Source organism: Podarcis liolepis (genome assembly GCF_965112155.1).
Source record: "Podarcis liolepis genome assembly, chromosome: 13".
Classification (NCBI taxonomy): domain Eukaryota; kingdom Metazoa; phylum Chordata; class Lepidosauria; order Squamata; family Lacertidae; genus Podarcis; species Podarcis liolepis.
In genome coordinates, this window is record NC_139573.1 from 48005241 (window position 1) to 48032858 (window position 27618).

General features: G+C 47.1%; 2 protein-coding genes and 1 long non-coding RNA gene across 9 annotated transcripts in view; 1 reads left to right on the plus strand and 2 right to left on the minus strand.

Annotated features, from left to right (window-relative positions):
* Positions 1-20019, minus strand: part of PLEKHM1 (pleckstrin homology and RUN domain containing M1) — a 43735-nt gene extending 23716 nt beyond the window's left edge. Inside the window, exons 1-4 of one of the 6 annotated variants that reach the window (XM_083470426.1) lie at positions 19918-20019; positions 10093-10212; positions 3938-4033; positions 938-1185 (exon numbers count right to left, since the gene is read on the minus strand). In XM_083470426.1, coding sequence (XP_083326552.1) covers positions 938-1185; positions 3938-3991 — 302 coding nt within the window. In that variant the 5' untranslated portion in view covers positions 3992-4033; positions 10093-10212; positions 19918-20019. Of the gene's footprint in view, positions 1-937; positions 1186-3937; positions 4034-6425; positions 6608-9397; positions 9486-10092; positions 10213-11718; positions 11835-19835; positions 19871-19917 lie in introns of those variants that run through there. The other 5 variants (XM_083470427.1, XM_083470425.1, XM_083470429.1 and 2 more) reach the window with 5 other exon arrangements.
* LOC310690961 lies at positions 4045-6219 on the plus strand. Its single transcript, XR_014518301.1, has 2 exons — positions 4045-4717; positions 5054-6219. It is a non-coding gene; the product is annotated as an uncharacterized lncRNA (long non-coding RNA).
* Positions 20020-23607: 3588 nt separating the features above from the next.
* Positions 23608-27618, minus strand: part of LOC310690931 (leucine-rich repeat-containing protein 37A-like) — a 44094-nt gene continuing 40083 nt past the window's right edge. For both annotated transcript variants that reach the window (XM_083470439.1, XM_083470440.1), the window contains one exon: positions 23608-23753. In XM_083470439.1, coding sequence (XP_083326565.1) covers positions 23708-23753 — 46 coding nt within the window. In that variant the 3' untranslated portion in view covers positions 23608-23707. The remainder of the gene's footprint in view (positions 23754-27618) is intronic.

Consider the following 27618-nt stretch of genomic DNA (forward strand, 5'->3'; position numbering starts at 1 on the left):
ATGTGAAGGAAATAAGCAGCTATCCTATCTTTAAAAGACATCTGAAGGCAAGTTTTTAATATTTAATGCTGTACTGTTTTTAACATTTGATTGGGAGCCCCCCAGAGTGGCTGGGAAAACTCAGACAGATGGGCGGGGTATCAATAATAAATTATTATTATTATTATTATTATTATTATTATTATTAGGCTAGCAAGGAGGCCAGGGGAGAATTAGCTGTGGGGTCTCAGAGAAGGTGATCTTCATAAAAGGGGAGGGGAAGGGGGGGGGAGCTCTGAAGGACCTTGGAAAGTGGGGAAGGGTTTGTTAAAAAACAAGACTTTTTTATCCCCCATTCCTCCTCTGACCTGTCTTCATTGTCCCTCCCCAACCCAAAGCCTTCCTCTTCTGAGGCTCCTTCCTTTGAGGTTGTCTGACAGGGATCCCCAGCCACTCCTCATTGTCCAGCCAGCCCCTGACTTTTTTTGCCTATAAAGGTATAGGTAAAGGCACCCCTGACCATTAGGTCCAGTCGTGACCGACTCTGGGGTTGCGGCGCTCATCTCGCTTTATTGGCCGAGGGAGCCGGCATACAGCTTCCAGGTCATGTGGCCAGCATGACTAAGCCGCTTCTGGCGAACCAGAGCAGTGCACGGAAACACCGTTTACCTTCCCTTATCTACTTGCACTTGGACTTGCTTTCGAATTGCTAGGTTGGCAGGAGTTTTTGCCTATATCCGCCTAAATTCCTAGCAGGACTTTAGCAAGAAGAGATGAGAAGTCCCTCCATCAGCCACATCCCCTTGAACTTTGGTTAGCCACCGTAAGCAGAAATCTCACATTTGCATCTCGCAAATGCCCCCACTCCACACCCAGCAATGTTCAAGCATGTAATATCAGCAAATTTTGCTGATGGCTGCAATCTCCACCCTCACAGCGGCTGTCTTCCCCACCTCACCTGTGTGTGATAGTTTTCAGCAGGGCCCAAAAGGCTGGTTGGGGAAGGGGCAGGCGCCCGGCAAATTTCTTCCCTTTCGCTCCCGATTCTGCCTTGATATGCTTGGCCTTCAAGCCGTGCACAAACACTGCTTCGAGGGCGCAGCAGAGGGTGTTGGCATCTCCATCGTCACTGGTCACGAGGGCGTCGGAAGTCACGTAATGTTTCTGCAGCGCTTTGATGGAGTTCACCAGGTGTGTCTTGATCAACTAGGGTAACATCAAACAGAGGCTGTATTAGGTTAGGGCCAAGATGGAAGAAAGCCCTCCTCCCCAAGGATACAGTGGTACCTCGGGTTACATACACTTCAGGTTACAGACACTTCAGGTTACAGACTCTACTAACCCAGAAATAGTGCTTCAGGTTAAGAACTTTGCTTCAGGATGAGAACAGAAATCGTGCTCCGGAGGCGCGGCGGCAGCGGGTGGCCCCATTAGCTACAGTGGTGCTTCAGGTTAAGAACAGTTTCAGGTTGAGTACGGACTTCCGGAACGAATTAAGTACTTAATCTGAGGTACCACTGTATTGCCAAAATGTTGAGGACAGCAGGAAGGCCTCAACTGGAGCGCACTGTGTTAAGATCTGAAAGGTGGAGAAGAGGATTGTGAAACTAAGGCCTATAAACACAAGGTGCTATTTATGTACAATGGCACCTCGGGTTAAGTACTTAATTTGTCCAGAGGTCCATTCTTAACCACTTTAGCTAATGGGACTTCCCACTACTGCTGCTGCGCCCCACTGCGTGATTTCTGTTCTCATCCTGAAGCAAAGTTCTTAACCTGAGGTACTATTTCTGGGTTAGTGGAGACTGTAACCTGAAGCGTATGTAACCTGAGGTACCACTGTAGTATTTCAGACCTAGTCATATGATCAGATTCACGTTACCTAAACTATGTCTGTTTGAGCAAGAAACAGATTATAGGTGGAGCAATAAATGTGAGACTATCAGCACCCCTGAAGCAACGGCACCGATTATAGCTCAGTAGGTTACAGCATGGTGCTGGTGATGCCAAGGCTGCAGGTTCGATCCCCGGGGGGGGGGGGGACAGCTGCATATTCCTGCCTTGCAGGGGGTTGGACTAGATGATTCTCAGGGTCCCTTCAAACTCTACAATTCTATGATTAAGGAGATATCACAACTTGATACTGAAATAACCTGTTAACATTTTCCTTCTGGTGTCGTCCTCTTGATCATGCCCAACAGCAATACTTACAAGATCTACATTTTCCAACTATGCCATCTGCCTTCCCCAATGGCCAAAGAGGATGGTCAGAGGAGGAGGTTATTTGTATATTATTTACTATACTGCCCATGGGCTGAGAACCCTACACGTAGTTTTCTATCCAAGTTGTTGTAGACCTTTTCTGTGCTTTCAGGTTTTTATAAAGATTTGCTTCCTGTTATTGAATCATGATAAAAAATATGGTGCCAACAGAAAAAGAATATTTTTACACAACTTGACATAAATTTCTCCAGGCTGCTGCTGCTGCTGTTGTTGTTGCCTGTTTTATTTAAGCTTGCTGGTAAACACCAACTGCTTCTTCCATTTGTATATCTCAATGACTGCACTTTGGAGTTTTGGGTTGAAAATTAATTCTCCTCTGTTTGCGATCTCGTACTGGATTGGCCTACAATAATCTTGAATTGGCCTTGAGGATTTTAAAAAGAAGAAATGGGCATCTGTTTAGAAGAAAAGTAATTGAAGGAACTGAGTAGGCTTAGGTTGGAGAAGAAATTAGGGGATGGGATGTGCGAGGGAGAGAGAAATTATAGAAATGTTGGCAATGGTCAAAAACGCCAGTGTCCTAGGGTAGCTCAGTTGGTGGAGAATGAGACTCTTGATCTCAGGATTGTGGGTTTGAAGAGGGTTGGAATAGATGACTCTTGGGGTCCCAGCACTACAATTCTATGATTCTATGAAACCGGGGAGGGGAGGGAATGTTCCATGTCCAGAATGAATCTCATAGCAGGTTTCCAACCAGCGCTGTGTATGACTCAAGAAGGGCTGAGCTTGGTTGCCACCATCAATGGCTGTCGGAAGCAGTGCCTTCTCTCCATGGAACAGATGGAAAAGGATCATGAGATGCCTGTTCATGCATCCAGCCGCCACTTCCAAGTGATGCTCAGCCCCTTCCTCTGGAAAGGCCTGGAAATGTTTCACAGCCACTCGACATCCCTATGGCCAGTGAAGCCTCACCTCCATAGGGCAGCTCGGCTGTAATTATTCACCTTCCTCCTGGGCCATGTTCAGAAAGTGGTGGTGGGGGATGAGTGCTCAGACCCCTGGGCCCTCACTTGTGGGGTGCCTCAGGGTTCCGTCCTCTCCCTCATGCTTTTTAACATCTACATGAAGCCGCTGGGAGAGATCATCAGGGGGTTTGTACTGGGTGTCCATCAATATGAAGATGATACCCAGCTCTACCTCTTTTTCAAATCAGAACCAGTAAAGGTGGTGAAGGTCCTGTGTGAGTGTCTAGAGGCGGTTGGAGGATGGATGGCGGCTAATGGATTGAGGTTGAATCCTGACAAGACAGAAGTACTGTTTTGGGGAGACAGGGGGCGGGCAGGTGTGGAGGACTCCCTGGTCCTGAATGGGGTTCTGCCTGGATGCTGAGGTCCAGCGCCGAGGGCCTTCTGGTGGTTCCCTCATTGCAAGAAGCAAAGCTACAGGGAACCAAGCAGGGGGCCTTCTCGGTAGTGGCACCCGCCCTGTGCAACACCCTCCCATCAGATGTCAAAGAGATAAACAACTACCTGACATTCAGAAGACATCTTAAGGCAGCCCTGTTCAGGGAAGTTTTTAATGTATGACATATTAGTGTATTTTTTGTATTTGTGGAAGCCGCCCAGAGTGGCTGGGGAAACCCAGCCAGATGGGCGGGGTACAAATAATAAATTATTATTATTATTATTATTATTATTATTATTATTATTATTATTATTATTATTATTATTACCACCTGGGTGACTTCTCGGGGCTGGCATCCATTCTCAGCTTTGTGGTTGGAATGCATATCTACTGCGGCTTCTGCCCAGTTCTGGAATCACATGGTAACCTGAGGAAAAACAAACAGGAAGAAAGTCAAACACCACGTGAACAAGTCCACTAGCCTGACCTCTGTGCTTATTAGTGTGATGGCCTGGGATTCGGACTCAGAGGCTGAACCTGAGGAATCCCAGCCTGCACAGGATTCCCCGCCTCCAGAACCAGCTGAGCCGGGGCTGGGGCTTGAGCCTGAAGGGTCCTCACCTGCGCTGGATCCTCAGGTGCAGGCACCAGCTGAGTCTGCTCTGGCTCCTGAGGTGATGGAGGACCCATTGCCTGCAGGTGCTCCACTCTCAGCCCCGTCAGAGGAAGCTGAGGTTGCCTCTGGGTCCGGTAACCCTCCAGCCTCTCCTGAGCTGCAGAGGCTCAGGGCAGAGAGGCGGAGGGAAACTAAGTTCCCGCAGGAGGAGTGCTCGCCTCCAGGCCAGGAGAGGCGAGTCACCAGAGGATCGGGGCTGCCCTATGCCTCGGGGCAGATAAAAGCTGGCCAGTCCCAGGTTGCAGGAGCAACATTGTTGGTAGCCTGTTCCTGCCTGCACCCTGTCCTGCTATTCTGCCAGAGTTCCTGACCTCACCCGACTCCCTGCCTTGGACCCCGCTTCAGCTTTGACGGACAGCCTCCATACCGCACCCTCGACCTCGGACTGGACTCGGACCTCGCCGCACAGTTAACCCTCGGGACCAGCATACAGTGGTGCCTCGCAAGACGAAAAGAATCCGTTCTGTGATTCTCTTCGTCTAGCGGTTTTTTCGTCTTGCGAAGCAAGCCCATTGACGGATTAGCGGATTAGCGCTATTAGCAGCTTTTAGCGGCTTATCTGCTGATCGGATCAGCTGATAAGCGGCTTAGCGGCTTAGAAAAAGGGGGGGAGGGAAAAAAACCAGCAGGAACTCGCAAGACATTGTCGTCTTGTGAAGCAAGCCCATAGGAAATTTGTTTTGCGAAGCACCTCCAAAACAGAAAACTCTTTCGTCTAGCGAGTTTTCCGTCTTGCAAGGCATTCGTCTTGCGGGGCACCACTGTAATTAGTCTGGAATACCCACCACATAACAGTCACATGAGCAGAGTTGGAGACCAGAGGCCAACTCGTACAGCCTTCCTCCAACCTGGTGCTCTCCAGATGCTACAACTCCCATCAGTATCTGGGGGACCAAGCAGCTAGGGAGCTGGCCATGAGTGCGAAACACCCCCCTCTAAAGTTGTGAGACAAGTTCCCAGAGCCCAGTTCCCCCCTCGAATTATGCCCCTCTTGCTTCTTCTACAGGCTCAGGGAGCTCAGCTCATGGCGGGCTCCTAGAATCATAGAACTGTAGAGCTGGAGGGGACCCTGAGGGTCATCTAGTCCAACCCCGGGCGACACAGGAATCTCAGCTAAAGCATCCATGACAGATGGCCGTCCAGCCTTTGATTAAAAACCTCCAATGGAGGAGAGTCCACCACCTTCTTTGGGCCGTATGTCTGATCTAGAATCACAGACCCGGAAGCAACCAAAAGGCCATTCAGTTGAAGCCCCTGCGGGGAAGCAGCACCGCCCACCCAGAACCTCCCCCTCCCCACTCAAAAGATCAGGCTACACAACCCAGAAGAGCCCGTAACACCAGATACGGAGAGCAGGTGAGCTGCAGAAAGGTGCTAACTGAGCAAAACCGCTAGGTGGCTCAAGCAAGCGAGCCAAGCTGCATGCAACTCATTCCATCAGAACAGCAGGCAGTCGGACCGCAGGGACCAAATTCCTTCTCAGAGCCACACAATCATTCGGCAGGGTCCTAAGATGAGAGGCCCTATCTGCTTCACAAGAGACAAAGATGGAAGGAAGAGACAACCCCGACCAGAGAAGAATGACAAACCAAGTTGATGGACTCTGCCAACATGGCAAAATTAACTAGGAAGCTCAGAAATCAAGACGACAAGAACTTTAAAAAAGAATGGGAAAAGTTTATCATTTACTTACAAGGCCACTGTAAGCAGGTTAAAACATTAGCAGGATTTTAACCGCACTTGTATAGTAATGGAAAGTATGGATAATTCAGAAGGATAAAAATTTGGATCAGCATTGATATGCAGTTGTAAATATTATCATTAGGACCCATGGAAGAGATGGGGAGAAGTCAGGAGATTCAGAGTAATCTCAATATTTGGATTTTGAATTGTTTTTGTTGTATTTTTATACTTTTAAAAATCAAATCCATTTTTTTTTTTTAAAAAGACTTTACAAGAGAAACTTGAGCAGAATAGTCCACCCACAGAGGAACATGGCAAAGTGCTCAATATTATATTAGTAGTCTCCCTTCCGCTTCCTAGTAAGCCCCTTTACCAGCAACGCCAGCCAGGATGGAAGCAACTGGGCTTCACGGCTATTAATCTATCCCCAAACTGACACAGCAGATGCACAAACACCAACCTGCTCCTCAAGGAGTTAGCGGACAGCCTGGGCAGGATCAACCCAGTCCAAGAAGAGAGAGGACAGTCACGGACAAAAGCTGCCTAGGGAGACGGGGCGGGTGGCGAGAATGTAAGCCCCTTGCCTCCGCGCTAGGCTTGTCACAAGACCTGCTGAACTCTGAACGCTGCAATTTTAAAACCTAAGCACAGCAACCACAAAAGCCACAGCTCTCTTAACCTCTGATCTACATATTTATCTGACAGTCCAGGGAGACAAAAACAAGCCCCCAACTCCCCCCGTCATTTGCACTGACTTGTATTTCCTCCCGTGGAAAACTGAGAGAGGTGGAGGCATCCCAGATGAACACCTCTGCCTCATCCATACCCTGGATTGCTATGTTGGAGTCACATTCCCCCATGTCTAAATAACAGGAGGTTGGAGGATGGATGGCGGCTAACAGATTGAGGTTCAATCCTGACAAGACAGAAGTACTGTTTTTGGGGGACAGGGGGCGGGTGGGTGTGAAGGACTCCCTGGTCCTGAATGGGATAACTGTGCCCCTGAAGGACCAGGTGCGCAGCCTGGGAGTCATTCTGGACTCGCAGCTGTCCATGGAGGCGCAGGTCAATTCTGTGTCCAGGGCAGCTGTTTACCAGCTCCATCTGGTATGCAGGCTGAGACCCTACCTGCCCGCAGACTGTCTCACCAGAGTGGTGCATGCTCTAGTTATCTCTCGCTTGGACTACTGCAATGCACTCTATGTGGGGCTACCTTTGAAGGTGACCTGGAAACTACAACTAATCCAGAATGCGGCAGCTAGACTGGTGATTGGGAGCGGCCGCCGAGACCACATAACACCAGTCTTGAAAGACCTACATTGGCTCCCAGTACGTTTCCAAGCACAATTCAAAGTCTTGGTGCTGACCTTTAAAGCCCTAAACGGCCTTGGCCCAGTATACCCGAAGGAGTGTCTCCACCCCCATTGTTCTGCCTAGACACTGAGGTCCAGCTCCGAGGGCCTTCTGGCGGTTCCCTCGCTGCAAAAAGCCAAGTTACAGGAAACCAGGCCTTCTCGGTAGTGGCGCCTGCCCTGTGGAACACCCTCTCACCAGATTTCAAAGTGGAAAACAACTACCAGACTTTTAGAAGACATCTGAAGGCAGCCCTGTTTAGGGAAGCTTTTGATGTTTGACGGACTATTGTATTTTAATATTTTGTTGGAAGCCGCCCAGAGTGGCTGGGGAAACCCAGCCAGATGGGCAGGGTATATATAATATGTTATTATGATTATATAACATTGCAAGTTTCTTAGCTGGCTGAGAGACCTGGATTTTTCAGAGTTAGGGCCATAGCCCAATAGCAGGACACATATTTGCATGGTAGGGAGCCCAGAATTTGTAGTAGTAGGGCTGTTAAAGTCCCTGCATGACACCTTGTAAATCCACTGTTAGTCAGACCAGGTGGTACTGGGGGAGGCAGGCCATTGTGGAAAGAAAGCAACTACTTACAACCATTTTCACACAGATTCTGGGACATGCATGCTGTGGCAGCCCCATAGCCTATTTTAAACACTGGACCTTGACTCCAGTGCAGGAAATCATGGCACAAGTGTGTCTCTGAGCATGCACAAAACATCTTCTCCCAGCTGATATATGCCACCTCCACTCATCTGGAGCAGGCTGGACAACTTTGAAATCTTGGCCTGTGCACAAGGTTATGCCCTGTTCTGAAATGCTTTTGCTTTGAAGGCAACCTGAAGTGCAACAGCAAAAGCATTTCAGACTGCAGTACAATCTTGTGCACAGGCCAAGATTTCAAAGTTGCACTGCTCCACATGTCTCTCGGACACTTTCCTTTGCTGCTTTACAGTGGCTTAGTTGTACAGTTATTTAACTATACAGTCCTTTCTAGCCAGGAAAACCCAGGGCCACACAGACAGCGCAAGTCCAATAAAAAGCAACTAAAAACATCCAAGTATAAACACACAAAAACCCTGTTCTCTATTCCATGGTTCAGCCTTGGAACACACCAAGTGATGAGAAGTGTGTGCTTTCTCCTCACTAAATAACTATCAGGCTCCATGCAGTTTTAGAAACACAGATATATAAGCTTGGTGTCAAATGGCTCCTTAAACCAGGGTTACAGTTGCCAAAACAGAATGTCTAGTCGCCATTTTGGGGCCAGACAGCACAAAAGTCATATTTTTCAATACAGTGGTACCTCAGGTTAAGTACTTAATTCGTTCCGGAGGGCCGTTCTTAACTTGAAACTGTTCTTAACCTGAAGCACCACTTTAGCTAATGGGGCCTCCTGCTGCCGCCATGCCGCCGGAGCCCGATTTCTGTTCTCATCCTGAAGCAAAGTTCTTAACCCGAGGTACTACTTCTGGGTTAGTGGAGTCTGTAACCTGAAGCATCTGTAACCTGAAGCGTATGTAACCCGAGGTACAGTGGTGCCTCGCAAGACGAATGCCTCGCAAGATGAAAGAGTTTTCCGTTTTTTGAGTCGTACCGCAAGATGAATTTCCCTATGGGCTTGCTTCGCAAGACGAAACGTCTTGCGAGTTCTTGCGAGTTTGTTTCCTTTTTCTTAAAGCCGCTAAGCCGTTAATAGCCGCTAAGCCGTTAGTAGCCACTAAGCCGCTAATAGCCGTGCTTCACAAGACGAAAAAACCGCAAGACGAAGAGACTCGCGGAACGGATTAATTTCGTCTTGCGAGGCACCACTGTACCAGTGTACAGTGGATGCTCAGGTTGCGAACGTGTTCCGTGCGGGATGCACATTTGCAACCCGCAGCGGCGCACCTGCGCACACGCAGGTTGCGACTCGGCGTTTCTGCGCATGTGCAAAGCGCGATTTAGCGCTTCTGCACATGCGCGGCCCCCGAAACCCGGAAATAACTCGTTCCGGTGCTTCCAGGTTTCGGCAGGTCCGTAACCTGAAAAAACGCAACCTGAAGCGTCTGTAACCCGAGATATGACTGTACATACAAGGGGCTTGTTGATAGGATCCCACCACAGCCACCGCTTGCCGTCGGCACACAGAGCCTTCGCTGCTGCTCCTGACAAACAAGGGGTTGATGATCGTTGCCTCGCTACTTCCCATAACAGAAAAGCTGGGTGACTGCTGACTAGAAACATTTCTCCTCCTGAAAAACACTGGGCTGAACGCCAGAGTGTGTGACGGCTCAGAGGCACCGTTCCCAAAAGTCTCTTCACAAACAAACACTGGAAGAAAAGACAGGGTTTGTGTGGCGAAGGGGGAGGCAGTGTGGAATCTTGCCGAAGGAAGGCATTTCGCAGCTGTGAAACATAAAGCTCACACAGATTTAAGTTCTCTCAGCTGCTCTTAGTAAATATGCATCGAAACGCAACACACTGAGAGCACAGGGGCTGGTTCAAATCTTTCTCGTGTACATTAGAGCAGCTGGAATAAAATCAAGGGCACACAATGGTTTGAAACCCCTGGTCTCAAGAACAGAATCCTCAATGCACAAATCCACTTCATTCAAGCAGCTTAAAAAACGAACAAACTCTAAAACAACTGGTAGATATATATATATACAGCATACTCCAAAAAAAGAAAAAAAGAAAAGCACATACAGTATAAAGTGTGCTATGTAGGCACAATTATGACACAGAGACATAGTTGTGCAAGGATATATTTTGGCATTCCACCCACTCACCGTGATATTATCCATGAGGGAGCCACATCTATGTTAAAGCAGACTGCTAAATCCAGAAGCCACTGGTATTCTCCAGAAATCTGAAACTGCACATCCCAGAGTCGGTCAGATCGCTCCTTTCTTTTAAGACAAAAGGCGGCTGTGAGCAGTTGACAGACTCCAAGTCATCGTCATGAGACGCGAGGTTATAAGCAACAATAGACAAGTCACATAGTGACTAAGTCGGAACCTGGAAACTTAAAAGCTATTCATCTCTGGGACGTGAACACTTTGTTCCGTGCAACATGAATGATGAGACTTTTCCTCCCCACCTGACTGGTCCTGTGTACCCACATTTGGGGTCTTTATCTGGGATGCTAGCAAATGAAACATCTGTAAGTTTGGAATGTCTATGGTGATTATTTCTGAAAAAGCTGAGAAAGCTTTACAAAGTCACCTACCCATCCTATGCAAAGAGAAAGAGGCAGGCAAGCAGGGAGTCCTACCCACAAGCTCTCTGGAAATCTGAAGACCTTGTTCAAAATAAATAAAAAGAACTATTTTTTAAAGGTCTAAAGACCCCCTCTGTAGAAATATCATGTCTCAACAGGTGGGAACGCCTTGCAGACAGCAGCGGTGCGTGGAGACCATCAGCCAAGTCATGCTTCCATAGCAGTGGCCAGAGGAGGAATGACCACTGGGAGGAGGAGCGCAGAAAGAAGAAACGCCATCGTGCATCTGCAGCAGCAAAACTGGATGCCTTCATCTGCCCCAGCTGCAACGAAACATGTCTCTCCTTTATCGGTGTCTACAGCTACAGCAGGCGCTATAACCTTCCAGTGGTTTGACTTCGCCCTCCCCTAAGGCACACTATCTCATTGTCTCCCGAGACAGACGGATGCCAGCCAACATGTGGATTCCAGAGGGCTTATAACAGGATTCAAAGGAAGCAAGTTTTGAGTGTCCGAGATCCCAAATTCAATCCCCAGTATTTGTAACAAAACTCTGAATGAGATAATGGAATGCTGCTGCAAATCTAATGATGATGATGGTGATGATGATATAGCGTAAGTAGGTGGCAGAGGGCACGACGAATTGGACACCCAACTTAAAAGGCTAAGCCTTTGGCCCAGAAAATTAAAAGACATTTCAGGAAAACTTCCTGATGACAAAGAACAGTTCAGAACTCGAACAGGTTAAACGGAGGAATCTCTTCTCTCAAGTTTTTTAAACACAGTGGTACCTTGGTTCTCAAACTTCGACTCCTGAAACAGTTCGAAAACCAAGGCTGCGGGAGCTTCTTGAACTCAAGCAGAAGCCGCATCGGACATTCGGCTTCTGAAAAACGTTCGCAAACCGGAACACTCACATCTGGGTTTGCGGCGTTTGGGAGCCGTTCGGAACCTAGGTACCACTGTAAAAGGTTCAGCAAATACACGTCAGAGATACTTCTCAGATTCTCAGTAAGGCTAACTAAATCAACAAATCACTATTCCTCATATTAAGTGCCTCCCTCACTGGCCAAAGCCCAGGCACCACGGCCTTTAGGAAGGATTTCCGCCACACCTGCTTCCTTCAGTCCTCCGCAGGACCCTCACCCCATCAAAAATTGACCGCTGACACTGAAAAGGTATTGTGCAGACGTACCTGCTACCTCTGAGGTTGCTCTTTGTTGCCACGGCCCATGGCGGGAGCAGCAATCCACAGCATGTGAGGAAGGACCTTCCACCTGTTTCTTACTAGCCAGCGTGACAAATGCTTTGGTGGCTTGTGAGTGAGGAACATCTCATTCCCCATCACCTGCCCGGGGAGGCCATTATGAAATGAGTGAGATTCCATCTGCATGAGCCGTTAGCCCTAAAGGGAATATTTCAAAATTCAACGTGCAGCCAGCACGGGATACATAGAGGGCTCATCAACGTTGGCAACGCGGTTTCTGCAGTGTAAACGTGCCTGCTTTTGCAAGCCTGAAGGAACTGCACTAATTTTGGAGGAAACTCTCTACTTTCTTCACTGCTGCGGTAAACAATGGTCAATGCATTTTGGGAAGCGGGGAGCTGCGCCCTTCCTCCTCCAAGCCAGCTTTGCACTGCTGGAATGACATACCCTCCACAAGCATTCAGGCCCTTTGCTTGCACCAATGCTCAGCCTGTTGGCATTCCTCATGACAGAAAGCATAGAGGGGTGAGCTGTTCCTCAGTCACCTCCAAGCTTTCATGAGTCCAAGCTGGGTAGGCTGCCTTAACTATGGGGCATGGCAGCGGAGATGGAAGGGAGAATCATTTTCAGCATTTTCCCATGATCCTCGACTGCCATGCCCCCTTTGGCACGAGAAATGATCCAAAATGATATCTAACAAAATGAAGGGGAAAAAAGTTTAGAATTTTGTTGTTGTTTAGTCGTTTCCGACTCTTTGTGACCCTATGGACCAGAGCACGCCAGGCACCCCTGTCCTCCACCGCCTCCCGCAGCTTGGTCAAACTCATGCTGGTAGCTTCGAGAACACTGCCCAACCATCTCTTCTGTTGTCCCCTTCTCCTTGTGCCCTCCATCTTTCCCAACATCAGGGTCTTTTCCAGGGAGTCTTCCCTTCTCATGAGGTGGCCAAAGTGAGAGATTTTACTTTCTTGGGCTCCATGATCACTGCAGATGGTGACAGCAGTCACAAAATTAAAAGACGCCTGCTTCTTGGGAGAAAAGCAATGACAAACCTAGACAGCATCTTAAAAAGCAGAGACATCCCCTTGCCAACAAAGGTCCATATAGTGAAAGCTATGTTTTTCCCAGTAGTGATGTATGGAAGTGAAAGCTGGACCATAAAGAAGGCTGATCGCCGTAGAATTGATGCTTTTGAATTATGGTGCTGGAGGAGACTCTTGAGAGTCCCATGGACTGCAAGAAGATCAAACCAATCCATTCTGTAGGAAATCAGCCCTGAGTGCTCACTGGAAGGACAGATCCTGAAGCTGAGGCTCCAATACTTTGGCCACCTCATGAGAAGAGAAGACTCCCTGGAAAAGACCCTGATGTTGGGAAAGATGGAGGGCACAAGGAGAAGGGGACGTCAAGCATGAGTTTGGCCAAACGGCGGGAGGAAGTGGAAGACAGGAGTGCCTGGCGTGCTCTGGTCCATGGGGTCACGAAGAGTCGGACATGACTAAACGACTAAAGAACAACAACAACATGACCCTCGTGGTCCCTTCCAACTCTACAGTTCTAGGAGTCTATGTGACGTAAACATCATGTCACCTTAGTTCAAATGGCTTTCTCTAGAGAAAAGTAGAAGGCATCAAGCCACGTAGCCAAGGGACCAGGTAGATGCAGAGGCTGCATTCACAAGCTCCCAAGTTCTCCACACTGTTCCTAGCGCCCTTATGAACATGAATGAAATCAGAACTACAACCATCAGCAACGGGGGTAAATCAGCAGGAGCCCTTTCCCCCGTAAATAGTGAAATAAAGGCAAATGCTACACACATCAGGTAGAGGGAACCTGCGGTCCTCCAGGCACGCTCAGTTTCCAACACCCCTCAGCCCCAATCCACATGACCTGTGGTTAGAGATGATGGGAACTTGAGGGACGCAGGTTTCTCATCCCTAGCACAAACACTTGATGGCTATTGAGAGAAGCAGCAAAGTAATCTGCAGCTTCCTAGTCTGTCCTTGCAAGGGAAAAGACAACGCTTGGATAAAGAATTGCACAATTAAGCTTAAAAACTGATGCCAACGTCAGCTTGGGGAGGTCAGTAATTTTCATTAGGATTGTGGAATCGGGGAGAAGGTCAATTGCCCTTTCCGTGGTTCCAGTCTTGATTGGGCTGCCTGTAGCTGTTTTTATTATTATTATTATTATTAAGAAACATCAATATAAGTTTGACATTTCATGTAACGTCCAGTTTGGCCTTGAAGAGAACAGAGAAACATCCCTTTTCAGGGGGGCGGGAACCCACTTGCAATTAGGTAATTAAACAGTTCTGTTCATCTGACCTATCAAAAGTAAATGATCCCTCCTCCTTCACTCTTTACAGGTTACAATGGTTTAGGTCAGTGATGGCCAAATTGGCCCTCCAGCTGTTTTGGGACTACAATTCCCATCATCCCTGACCACTGGTCCTGTTAGCTAGGGATGGTGGGAGTTGTAGTCCCAAAACAGCTGGAGGGCCAAGTTTGGCCATCACTGGTTTAGGTGATAAATGCCCATATTATCCAAATGCCCAAATTATCAGGTAAACCCTCCAACAAGAGCAACAAGCAGTATTTTTGCACAGCGAGGAAATCAAGTATCTTGGCCATGACAACTTTTGTGCTCTTGGTGGCAGATTTCCCAACCTCTGAGATTGTAAAAGCTCGTACTGTCACATTTTGCAAGTTCCTAGCTCAGATTGTGGTTTCCTTGCATAACTGAGTGGGAAGGTTCACATGAGTGAAAGAAAGGCATTCAGCCCTGGCACGAATTATGATCAAAGTTCATCATTATCTGTGCTTAAATGCCCATGGACAAGCAAACAAAAAACCAGACACAAAATATACTCAGATTCCAAAAATGAAAACGGCACACAAGACAGTGGTAAGCAGAGGCACAAAGTTAGCAATAAATTTATCTGTAAAAGGTTCTTGAGCAGAGACTTCTACGCAATCATTCACCTATGTGGGGAAAACACAGCCCTGTCATTTACCTGGATTTACCTGGACATTGTTGGAAGTCCAGTTCCCATCCAGCATGACAACTGGTCTAGGATGGTGGAAGGTGGTCTAACAACACCTGAAGCACCCTACGTTTGGTAGCTCTACCCCACAGGATCCTTCTGGGGAGGGGCGGGATCATCGGGTACCGGATGTGGAAAGCAGTTATTTCCCCTTCTTTATTTCCAGCAGCGTTACTTTTCTGCCTTGATGGCAGTGATATGCTTAAAAAAGTGCATGTGATCTTTGCACCAAATGTTTTGCAACTATGGGCTTCAAGCAGAGTATGTTAAAGAGTTTTAAAAAGGTAAAGGGACCCCTGACCATTAGGTCCAGTTGCGGACGACTCTGTGGTTGCGGCGCTCATCTCACTTTATTGGCCGAGGGAGCCGGCGTACAGCTTCCGGGTCATGTGGCCAGCATGACTAAGCCATTTCTGGCGAACCAGAGCAGCGCACGGAAACGCCATTTACCTTCCCGCTGGAGTGGTACCTATTTATCTACTTGCACCTTGAAGTGCTTTCAAACTGCTAGGTTGGCAGGAGCAGGGACCGAGCAACGGGAGCTCACCCCGTCATGGGGATTTGAACTGCCGACCTTCTGATCGGCAAGTCCTAGGCTCTGTGGTTTAACCCACAGCGCCACCCGCTTTAGGTGCTCATAAAATCTTGCATGATGGTTTTATTGCGCTGGCATGTGAAATAAAGAGCACACACTTTATATAAACTTTATAAACACACTTTATAAACTCAAATGCACACATTCACAGTGCACAGCTATAATGTTTGCAGAGCAATCCTATGGGGAAATGCATACGACTGCTGTCCTAGTCAATAAACTGAGCAAACCATTTACAGTGTGTTGCACAACTAATATGATGCTTCCAATGATTCAGAAGGAATACTTTGAATACTATTTTAAATACAAGTACTTATGCAAATTGTCAAAGAAGAGCAAGCAGGCTGTCTGCAGGTGTCTGGTGATGTGAAAAGGAATGGCTGTAATCCTTCACAAATGAGTAAATCCCATTTAGATCACTGTCCTTGGTTAAACTAAATATAGGTGGGCTTGCAGCTCACAGGCAATAACTTAATTAAAAACTTCTTTATAGCTGCTATTCTATTTTGTGTTTTTAGTTTACTGGAGTCTGCTGTTTTATATTCTCCTGTATTTATCAGTGTCTGCTGACCGTATTGGGGCTGATTATGTTATCCATAAATTGTTATTAATCAGTTTTTGTGAGCTGGCTTGTGAGGAAAGCTGTCCTAAAAGGCAGAGTATAGCTTTACTATGAATCCTTTAAAGAAACAAATAGGTTTGTGTGCAGAAACACAAAGACATTCTTACCCCTCAATTCGGCAGAAATGAGAAAATGCCTCTGCTGGATGAAGTGTGTTGTAACATGTTACAGCAAATGTGCTTTTTCCTGTATAACTATTTTTCGTATGCTAATTTATGCAGATATAATCTTAAATATAGACCTTAAATATATACAGCTACATGACTGACCCGATTTCTTATTCAGATTGACAGCCCTAACATAACACACCTGCACAAACGCATAGACAGCTGGGTGTTGGTGATGCAAGCACAAATTACATTGTAAGCACACTTAAAGAGTACAGTGCTATGTGCCACTGTCTGTGGACAAGCATCGCACCCTCCTGTGGGATGTGCTTCAGTGGTGGCCCAACCAAAGTTTCACATGCTCGGGGGCAGGCATTACCTTACAGCAAGTGTCCCCCATGAGCAAGGTTTTACCAGTGTTGAAGCAATAATTCTTCAACATCAACTTCATTGGACTGGTCATATTGTGCAGATGCCTGATTACAGTGGTGCCTCGCAAGACGAAATTAATTCATTCCGCAAGTTTTTTCTTCTTGCGAGTTTTTCGTCTTGCGCAGCACGGTTTCCCATAGGAATGCATTGAAAATCAATCAATGCGTTCCTATGGAGACCGTCCGGGGACAGAGGGGAAGCGCCGTGCGCCTTCCCCTCTGTCCCCGGACCTGTTTTAAAGCAAGGGAAGGGGCAGCGGGGAGAATCGCTTCTCCCCGTTGCCGCCCCTTGGTTCAAAAGGGGTCCGGGGAGAGAGGGGAAGGCGCACGCGCCTTCCCCTCTGTTCCCGGAGATTGTGGGGCTTGCAACGGTGAGAAGCGATCTTCTCCCCGCCGCCCCTTGCTTCAAAAGAGGTCCGGGGACAGCGGGGAAGACGCGCTGTGCTTCCCCACTATCCCCGGAGCTTGCGGGGCAAGCTTCATTTTGCGAAGCAAGCCCATAGGGAAATGCGTCTTGCGAAGCGGCTAAGAAAACGAAAAACTCCTTCGTCTAGCGAGTTTTTCGTCTTCCGAGGCATTCGTCTTGCGGGGTACCACTGTATTGTCTTCCAAAGCAACTATTCTATTCCGAACTTAAAAATGGAAAGCATAATGCTTGTGGTCAACAAAAGAGGTTTAAAGAGTCTCTCAAGGCAAATCTTTAAAAAAGTAGTAGTCATACCTCTTGTTATGTTTGCTTCATGTTACATACTTTCAGGATATGTACTGCGCAACCCGGAAGTACTGGAAAGGGTTACTTCTGGGTTTTGCCGCTCGCGCATGCGCAAACGCGCTAAATGACGTCGCACACATGCGCAGAAGTGGCTAATCGCGACCCGTGTGTGCGCAGATGCGGGGTGCATTCCTTTCATGTTGCGAACGGGCCTCCAGAATGGATCCCGTTTGCGACCAGAGGTACCACTGTATAAACACCAACAATTGGGAAACACTGGTGGGCGAACGCTTCAATTAGAGAATAGCATTTACCAAAGGTGACATGGGCTTTGAAGACACTTGAACTCAGAACGAAAGGGAGAAACGCGCTAAGAGGAAGGCAGGTTTGTCAAACTGTGATCGACTCCCGCCTGGAAACCTATGTCCCCACTGTGGAAGGACGTGGTTCCAGAATTGGCCTCCACAGGCGCTTACGGAATCACTGTTACAACCGTGTTCATGGAAGGCAATCTTCCTCAGCTAAGAGGGATCTCCAAAGAAGACTCTTTCTGTTATAGCAACTACTGAGAAAGCAAAGGGGTGAACTCTGGGGCACCACTGTGGTGGAAGCTGGTGCCCTCCCATACGCGACTACTCAGAATTAGGTGCCATTGAATTCAAGGCTAGATTACTGCAAGGTATTATACATGGGGTTGCCTCTGAAGACGGCTCAGAAACTTCAGCCGGTGCGGAATTCACCGGGGCAAGACGGTTTGAGCACATTACACAGATTCTGCCCCGACTGTACTGGCTGCCAGTTAGTTTCAATGCAAAGTACTGGTTTTGAACTATAAAGTCTTAAGCGGCTCAGGACTGCAATACCCCAAGGACCGTCCCTCTCCATATGAACCTACCCTGAACCTGAGATCATCTTCTGAGACCCTCCTTCGTGTGCCTCCTCCCGAAGAGGTCTGGAGGGTGGCAACATGAGAATAGGCCTTTTGTACAGTGGCTCCCCACTTGCAGGATACTCCCCCCCTAGGGAGGCTCGCCCGGCACTTTTGCTACATATCTTTAGGTGCCAGGCAAAAATGTTCTCCCAGGCCTTGGGATGATTAAACAACGCATGGCCTTTTAAATGTGTTACTGCTTTTCTGTTATGCATTTCTGTGTTTTTATACTGCAAACCGTGCTGCGTTCTTCAGATGAAAGGTAGAATATAAATTTAATAAATAACAACAACAACAAAACAACAACAACAATGTGCGCATAGGACTGCGGTCTAAAGCTGCTCCTTGCTGCTGGTGACCTTAGCCATAAATAAATTATCTGTACTTTTGCATTCTTATCCGCGCTCGAGTTAAGGCAGTGCAGGCAGATTGCCTCCCAAGGCTGCCGAGCCGAGTACCGTATTTTTCGCTCCATAACACCTAGTTTTTGGAGGAGGAAAACAAGAAAAAAAAATATTCTGAATCTCAGAAGCCAGAACAACAAGAGGGATCGCTGCACAGAGAAAGCAGTGATCCCTCTTGCTGTTCTGGCTTCTGGGATAACTGCGCAGCCTGCATTCGCTCCATCAGACACACACACATTTCCCCTTACTTTTTAGGAGGCAAAAAGTGAGTCTTATAGAGCAAAAAATACGGTAGGTGCAAAATAACAACAACAACAACTATATTTGTACAAGTACCTCCTATGAAGATCCATAAAAAGCAACTGTAGCAAAAGGAATTGTTTTGAAAATAAGAACTATTTTGGAAAGAAAGTAAGAACAGTTTCCTCCTGGCTTGGGGCGCCCTGTTAGTGAAGTCTGCTCCTGTGCTTAGCACCTCTGCCCTGGGTTCTGCTCTTGGTCACGAGAGAGGGTGACAGTGTGGTGGCTGTTGGTCACACTAAAGCATGGGTAGGCAAACTAAGGCCTGGGGGCCAGATCTGGCCCAATCGCCTTCTAAATCTGGCCCAGACGGTCCAGGAATCAGCATGTTTCTACATGAGTAGAAAGTGTCCTTTTATTTAAACTGCAACTCTGGGATATTTGTGGGGCCTGCCTGGCGTTTTTACATTAGCAGAATGTGTGCTTTTATTTAAAATGCACTTCTGGGTTATTTGTGGGGCATAGGAATTCGTTCATTTATTTTTTTTCAAAATATTGTCTGGCGCACCACATGGTCTGAGGGACAGTGGACCGGCCCACGACTGAAAAGGGTTACTGACCCCTGCACTAAAGGGTCACAGGAAAAGCAACTGTAGCAAAAGGAATTGTTTTGAAAATAAGAACAATTTCAGAAAGAAAATAAGGACGGTTTTGTCCTGGCTCGGGGCGCCCTGTTAGTGAAGCCCACCCCTGTGCTTTGCACCGCTGCGTTGGGTTCTGCTGTTGGTCACGAGAGTGGGTGACCAGTGGCTGCTGTTGGTCACACTAAAGGGTGACGGGGAAAAAGAGAGACCTCAAGAGATCCATCTCTTCACCTGACACCGAGCTTTTCTTCCTCTTCGTCCCCCCCATCCACGCACCTTAACCCTTCATTTTCTAACACCCCCCCCACTTTCTCCCCCCTGAATATGCTCCCCCGACTCCTCCTCCCTCAGCACGGCCTCCTTTCACCCCCACCAGAGGCGGCGCTTGAAGAGAATGGCGGGCAAGGCGGCGGGGGGGGGGGGGGAGAGAGAGAAAAAAAGAGAGAAATTCTCACCCGGTCAGTGGCGCGGCGCGGATGGCGGAGCTGCACTGAGGGAACCCGGAAGTCAGCTCCCAACAAGCTAAGAGGGAGGGAGCGCTCCACTCCTGACGTCACGCCGCCGCCCGAGGAGCCGCAGAGATAAGTAGGCGGGGAAAGGGTAGAGCGGCCCACGAGGTCACAAATTGCCATCTGCAAAGGCTTCTCTGTCCCCGCCCCGTCCAGCCTCTCTCTCGCCGGGGGCGGCTGCGATTAAAACATCAGCGTATTCCCCATTCAGGCTACGCGGGGGAAATATTTTATTTATTTCTTCATTTATAATCCCAAAAAGAATAGGGGAGAAAATGCGATTAAGCAGCAGCGTGTTCCCCATTCAGGCTACGCGGGGGGAATATTTTTTTTATTTATTTATTCATTTATAATCCCAAAAATAATAGGGGAGAAAATGCGATTAAGCAGCAGCGTGTTCCTCATTCAGGCTACGCGGGGGAAATATTTTATTCATTCATTCATTCATTCATTCATTTATAACCCAAAAAATAATAGGGGAGGGTGGGGAAGCGATTAAGCAGCAGCGTACTGTATTCCCCAATTAGGCTACATGAAGTAAATCTTTTATTTATTTATAACCTAGGAAATAATAGTGGGGAAATGTGGTTAAGCAGCAGCACATTCCCCATTCAGGCTATGCGGGGGAAATCATTCATTCATATCCCCAGTATGCTTCTAAAAGTCAGATACAGTGGTACCTCGGGTTAAGAACTTAATTCGTTCCGGAGGTCCGGTCTTAACCTGAAACTGTTCTTAACCTGAAGCACCTCTTTAGCTAATGGGGCCTCCCACTGCAGCCACACGACCAGAGCATGATTTCTGTTCTCATCCTGAAGCAAAGTTCTTAACCTGAGGTACTATTTCTGGGTTAGTGGAGTCTGTAACCTGAAGTGTATGTAACCCAAGGTACTACTGTAGTTGCTGTTTTTCTTGACATCTTTTGGGAGGGTGTTCCACAGGGCGGGTGCCACTACCCAGAAGGCCCTCTGCCTGGTTCTCTGTCAGACCAATGCCTTTTGGGGTGTCCTGTCTGGCCTCATTCAGAGCAGGGACCCCCTTTCCCTTTACGACATCCTTTGATTCCCACTTCAGCTGTCAGGATTTGATTTGTTCAGTGGCGTAGCGTGGGTTGTCAGCACCCGGGGCAAGGCAAGTAATTTGCGCCCCCTAACCTGTGGATTTGCGCCCCCTAACCCTAACCCCCAGATGTTGCGCCCGGTGCGGCCAGCCCCCCCTGCACCCCCCACGCTAGGCCACTGGATTTGTTCCTGATTTCTCTTAACATTGGAAACTCTAAATAAACAAATCAGAGAGGAAAAAAATATTAAAGGGATAAAGCTGGGGAGTAGTAGTTATAAACTGAGGGCGTTTGTGGACGATCTTATTATAACAACTGAGGATCCGAAAGAGAGTCTTACTAAAGTGCTGGAAATCATTTAAGAATATGGAAATGTTTCTGGCTTTAAATTGAATATCAATAAAACCAAATTATTAGCAAAAAATCTATCACCAATAGAAAAGGAGGAAATTGAGAAAGTAACAGAATTAAAAATATATACAAAACGATTTGCTCCTGATGCAGATCTTTTGTTCCTCCTTTTGTTCCCGATGCGAGACCTTCACGCATCCCTTCCTCCATGGTTGGGATGTGTGTACACCGCTTTGTGGTTTGTCTCAGGTGCCAAAATGTCCTGTGCTGGTCCTGTATCCCTGGTACCTCACGGTAGAGCCGGGATGAATACCTGGTGAGCGGCTACCAGTTGGCAGGTAGACAGTGCTGACTCTTGAGAAAGATGGACTTTGGATAAAAGCCTTTTTCTGCCTTCTTAAGCCACTTTCTCAGCTCAGCTTACTATATGAGGATAATGGACTGCCCTTATGTTGGAAAAGCATGTTGTGTTTAATGTTTAAAACCTCAGAAATTGACATACACCAGCTGGGGGGAAAGGAACCAGTCTCCCTTTTATTTTATAATTTAGTTTTTTTATATTTTTTATAATTTTTAATAATTTATTTCTATTTTATTTCTATTTCATTTCATTTCAGGCTGCTGCCAGATCAATCGCAGCTATTGCACAAGCCTGAATTTCGCCGTCGGTTTCTATGGCTAATAAGATCTTTCTATTTGCCCAGAGGGAAACCAAAATACGCTATTAAAGGATTTCAAAATGCGAGCTCAGAACTCACCGCTCTGTGCGAGGCACGCCACTCTTCTTTTATCTCTACATTCTATAGCGAGGAATGGGCGGGGCAAAGGATCTGATAGGACAGGGGCGGAAAACAGAGGCGGGTCTTTCCTTTGCGCCCCCTGTCGGCCACCAGGACTACTTCCCCCCCCTTCCGTGCTTGGATCCCGCCTACTCAAAGCTGCCTGCGCTCGATGATTGGCAGACACACCCGTTCTGGGATTTCACTGGCTGAAAGCGGGCAACACACTGAAGAAGCTCCTCCCCTTGAGAAAGCTTAGATGTAGTAAAGAAGAGAAGAGCATATCTGAGCGTGGGAAAAATGCAGGCATTCTTAAAACAGACAAGAAAGAGATGTTTCCCTGCTCCCTGCAGCATGTCTCTGCCTGGGAACTTGTAGCTTTCAGCTAGGAAAATGTGAGATCCTAAAATAATACTCCCGGGGATGCGGGTGGCGCTGTGGGTTAAACCACAGAGTCTAGGGCTTGCCGATCAGAAGGTCGGTGGTTCGAATCCCCACGACTGGGTGAGCTCCTGTTGCTCGGTCCCTGCTCCTGTCAACATAGCAGTTCAAAAGCACACCAGTGCAAGTAGATAAATAGGTACCGCTCGGGTGGGAAGGTAAATGGCGTTTCCGTGCGCTGCTCTGGTTCACCAGAAGCGGCTTAGTCATGCTGGCCACATGACCCAGAAGCTGTACACCGGCTTCCTCGGCCAATAAAGCGAGATGAGCGCCGCAACCCCAGAGTCAGCCACAACTGGACCTAATGGTCAGGGGTCCCTTTACCTTTACCTAGGGCTTTGCTTGGGGAATGGTTTTCTGCAACGGAGGTCACATGGAACTGGGGGGGGGAGCCCCTCTGACCATGCGCAGAGTATAGGACTCAAATTTGAGCCATGACTCGGGCGCTCCATAACTAGTTCTCGCTTCCTGCATATACCCCTTTCCTCCCCTCTTCAGATAATATTTTCTTGGTTCAAATTTCACTTGAAGGATGAATTCGATGTGGCCTTAGGCAAAGCTGAAATCTCTTAGCATCATATCTTGATATCTGCAATATGAGGACAGTAACCATGGCGAGCATTACAGAGTTGTTGTAGAGATCCCCAAGAGAGCTGGCCTACTGTCAGCAAGGGAAGAGTTGCCTCCATCATAATCGCTCCCTTGCTTCAGAGGTCTTTAGTGGGAGTTGCTGGCTAGCAGGTGGCAGCTGAAATCACAAAACATTGAGGCCAGGAGCAGTTGTCTGAATAATCAAGGCGTCACATGCACCCAATGTTATTTCTGTGCTGCCTGGTATTAGTTTTATTCCTGGAGTCTTTTGTAAGTAGGTTTGGGAGCTTCGCGAGAGGCTGTGAAGTGGGATACAGTTATTTTACAGACGTAAATGTGAACTGCTTTGAAATCCCCCTGGCTTGTATGAGTGCTAAACATGAGATAACAAAAGATGTTAGATAATGAAAAAGGTACCTTTCAGAGGAATGCATTTAATAGTATTCCTTATAAACAACAATAGTACTTTATAAAGTGCTCTAGATAATATACAGCAATATTCACAAAAGGACAATCATTCATCCTCCTCTTCATCCCCTTCGCCTTCTTCAGCTGAACTCCTGCAAATGAAAAGGGAAGACGAGGTTAAAATTGAACCAGTTGAACTGGATTCTACTCCGACGCAAGTTGCAAACTTTCTCCCCAGTGTCATTACTGCGGCAGACTAAGAACTGGGACCCAGCCTTTCTCTTCTGTACTGCCGTTTCTGCTTTTCGATTCCCCCTTTGAAAGACTAATGTCTACAATTTCTGGCATCGGGGAGGCTGTGCCTCTGAATACCAGTACTGGGAATCAGAATTGGAGAGGGTGCCACTGAACTCAGGTCCCGCTAGCGAGTTTCGCATCAGCATCTGGCTGGTGTGAACAAGATGGTGACCTTTGTCCCGAGCTCTCCTGGGCACATTGTCAACACAAGAATTACCATATTTTTTGCCCTATAAGACGCACCAGACTACAAGACGCACCTAGTTTTTGGAGGAGGAAAACAAGAAAAAAAAATATTCTGAATCTCAGAAGCCAGAACAGCAAGAGGGATTGCTGCGCAGTGATAGCAGCAATCCCTCTTGCTGTTCTGGCTTCTGGGATAGCTGCGCAGCCTGCATTCGCTCCACAAGATGCACACACATTTCCCCTTACTTTTTAGGAGGGAAACGGTGAGTCTTATCGAGCAAAAAAAACGGTATTCTGAGGCTCTGTACACCCACCCACACACACCTTCAAAGCTCATTCAGAGCACAGTCTTCCAAAAAATTATGGGAGCCATAGTTTGCTAAGGGTTGCTGGAAATTGTAACTCTGTGATGGGTAAACTACAGCCTTGTTATGGACTGACCAGGCATTCAATAAGAGCACCACCAAACCAGAGGGCTCCATGCGTCAGTAAAATCTGGAGGAGAGGAAAGGCTGAGCCAAGGACAAAAGATTTAGACCTTCTACCCAGATGGTGGTTAAGCACAGCACCTCAGCTATACCTTGACCTGCTCACCACCACTGAAATTGGGACTGCTTCTTCGCCACTCCCTATTGCCTGCCCACCAGACAGAGCCTAGCACCATCACCCAATGTCACTGTACAGCTGGGAGATTAGGACCACAGATAAGAAACAAGGACCCTGTAGTGGGTGAACCCTTCACTGTTAGGTGGAAGGCAGTAATTTCGCTAAAACTCTCCTTATCTCCTTTTGGAAGGGGCGGGCTGTACATTTAACAGCTGGGGGCATGCAGAAATTCAGTATAGTTATTAAAGATGTACGAGGCCTTGCCATAAAAATAATAATACAGTGGTGCCTCACAAGACGAAAAGAATCCGTTCCGCGAGTCTCTTCGTCTTGCGGTTTTTTCGTCTTGCGAAGCAAGCCCATTAGCGGCTTAGCGCTATTAGCGGGCTTAGCGGATTAGCGGATCAGCTGATAAGCGGCTTAGTGGATCAGCTGTTAAGCGGCTTAGCGGATCAGCTGTTAAGCGGCTTAGCGGATCAGCTGTTAAGTGGCTTAGTGGCTTGGGAAAAGGGGGGGGAGGAAAAAACCCCGCAGGAACTCGCAAGACATTGTCATCTTGCGAAGCAAGCCCATAGGAAATTCGTTTTGCGAAGCACCTCCAAAACGGAAAACCCTTTCGTCTAGCGGGTTTTCCGTCTTGTGAAGCATTCGTCTTGCGGGGCACCACTGTAATAAGGTAGCAGCTGTATTTGGCAGGGGCTAAGAGACCCACGCAATCTGGTACAAAAAGAGAAAAAGGTCTGCGATCTGCAGTGGAACCAATGCTTTTCCATCTTGTTGGAGCTACCCAGAGGACAGAGTCATGTCTCAATCTTGTGTATGCTCACTTACAGCAAGTCCCATTGGAACATACCTTTGAAACAATAAGAATGGGATCAGGATGCACATTTCCATATAGGCACATATAGTTTATTGTTGTACATTGTTTCTAAATTTATTGTTATACATTGTTTTAATTGTCTGTTTTAACCTTATTTGCACATCAGTTTCTAATGCTGTGAGTGTCATCTATTTCAGAGGCTTCTACTCTGCAGCCTCTTATAGTTGTTTTAACTGCGAGTCTTTTAGTTCTTATGCTCTTACAGTTGTTTTAACTGCGTGTTTTTATTTGTTTTTAGTTCTTATCTGTTTTAATTATCAGTTTTTATCCATCCATTATCCGTGTTTAATCTGGTATTTTATTCAGATGTTTTATCCTATGCTTGTTTCTTTGTCCTTATTTCCTCTAACAATTATTGGTTAAAAAAATTAAAATCCTAACTGCTATTTTATTTACATGTTTTTTTGTTTTGTTTTGTTTTATCCTGGTCTGTGACTGTAATAAAGTTCATTCTTTCATATAGACACACCTGTTCTGCAACAGGCAGGCCACAGATCACATCTAGCCTACCTACGAAATGTTCCAAACTGGTCCCGCTTCTTTGCTCGGTTCCCTGCAATCTTTTCCTGTGATTTGCCAGCACGAACCAATTCTGGCCTGCTAGTTTAGTTTATGATGCTTCAGGTGTATACACAAGGCATCTTGCAGTACCTAAACACAGCCTCCTAAGGTGGCATTATTGATGCTGTTGCAAGACCTTTTTTGGCAAACTTTGGCAGAGATAATAGATTAGTGTTTGTAGAGCAGGAATATTTTAGCTTAAACTTAGGAACAGGTTCTGGCGGGGTGGGGGGTGGGAATGCAAATTATACAACCACCTGGGGGTTGATGTTCTGTGCATATATGTATCTGTTGCTTTTAGTGAAGGTTAAGCGGAAGTAGGCTTTGGCTGGCTGGCAACCATGTTTACAACAAGGACCTCTTGGAGGAAGCAGAAATCCTAAGCAAGTCCTATCACTTCCTCATTCTTGTCCCTGGATTTGGTCCCAGGGGGCACTAGCTGCTGATATATACAGGGGAAGGAGTCTAAATCTCCCCCATTTGTAGTTAAAAGAGCTAGTAAGTGTGCAGAAAGAAAAGAACAAGCAAATATAACAAGCAAATACAGTGGTGCCCCGCAAGACGAATGCCTCGCAAGACGGAAAACTCGCTAGACGAAAGAGTTTTCAGTTTTGGAGGTGCTTCGCAAAATGAATCTCCTATGGGCTTGCTTCGCAAGATGACAATGTCTTGCGAGTTCCTGCTGGTTTTTTTTCCCCTCCCCCCCTTTTTCTAAGCCGCTAAGCCGCTTATCAGCTGATCCGATCAGCAGATAAGCTGCTAAAAGCAGCTAAAAGCCGCTAATAGCGCTAAGCCGCTTATCAGCTGATCCGATCAGCAGATAAGCCGCTAAAAGCCTCTAAAAGCCGCTAATAGCGCTAATCCGCTAATCCGTCAATGGGCTTGCTTCGCAATACGAAAAAAACCGCTAGACGAAGAGAATCACAGAACGGATTCTTTTCGTCTTGCGAGGCACCACTGTACAAACACTACCCAATGCCCCCGAGATGGACTTCCTAAAAGAGATCTCTGGCCACCTGAGGAGATCTAAACCTAGATCTGATAGAGGAAAACCAATTCATATGCTAAAAATAAATAAATAGTACTGATTCCACCCCAGCCCCCTTAGCCGGTACTTTTTGGGGGGTAAAAAAGAAAAGAGAGGAAAAAAGAGGTGCAGGTACTTATATCTTGATAAACAGGCTGGTTGGTTGGAATACCATCAAATATACGAAATGTTTAAACAAGATAAAAAGATTGGATTTGATAATCAGCCCTCTAAACTCGAAACAGAATTAATAAATAATAAAATCAGGGTAATTTCAAGAATATACCGACTCCTCCTGGAATGGGAAGTTAAGGTGGAGGAGGTTAAGGCAACAATGATTAGATGGGCACAGGACATTGGACGTCCAGTAATGATGGCCGAATGGGAAGAGCTTTGGAGAACTAATATGATAAATAGGCTGTGGGTGTCTCAGCACAAAATGACTGCTGGCAGTGCAGTA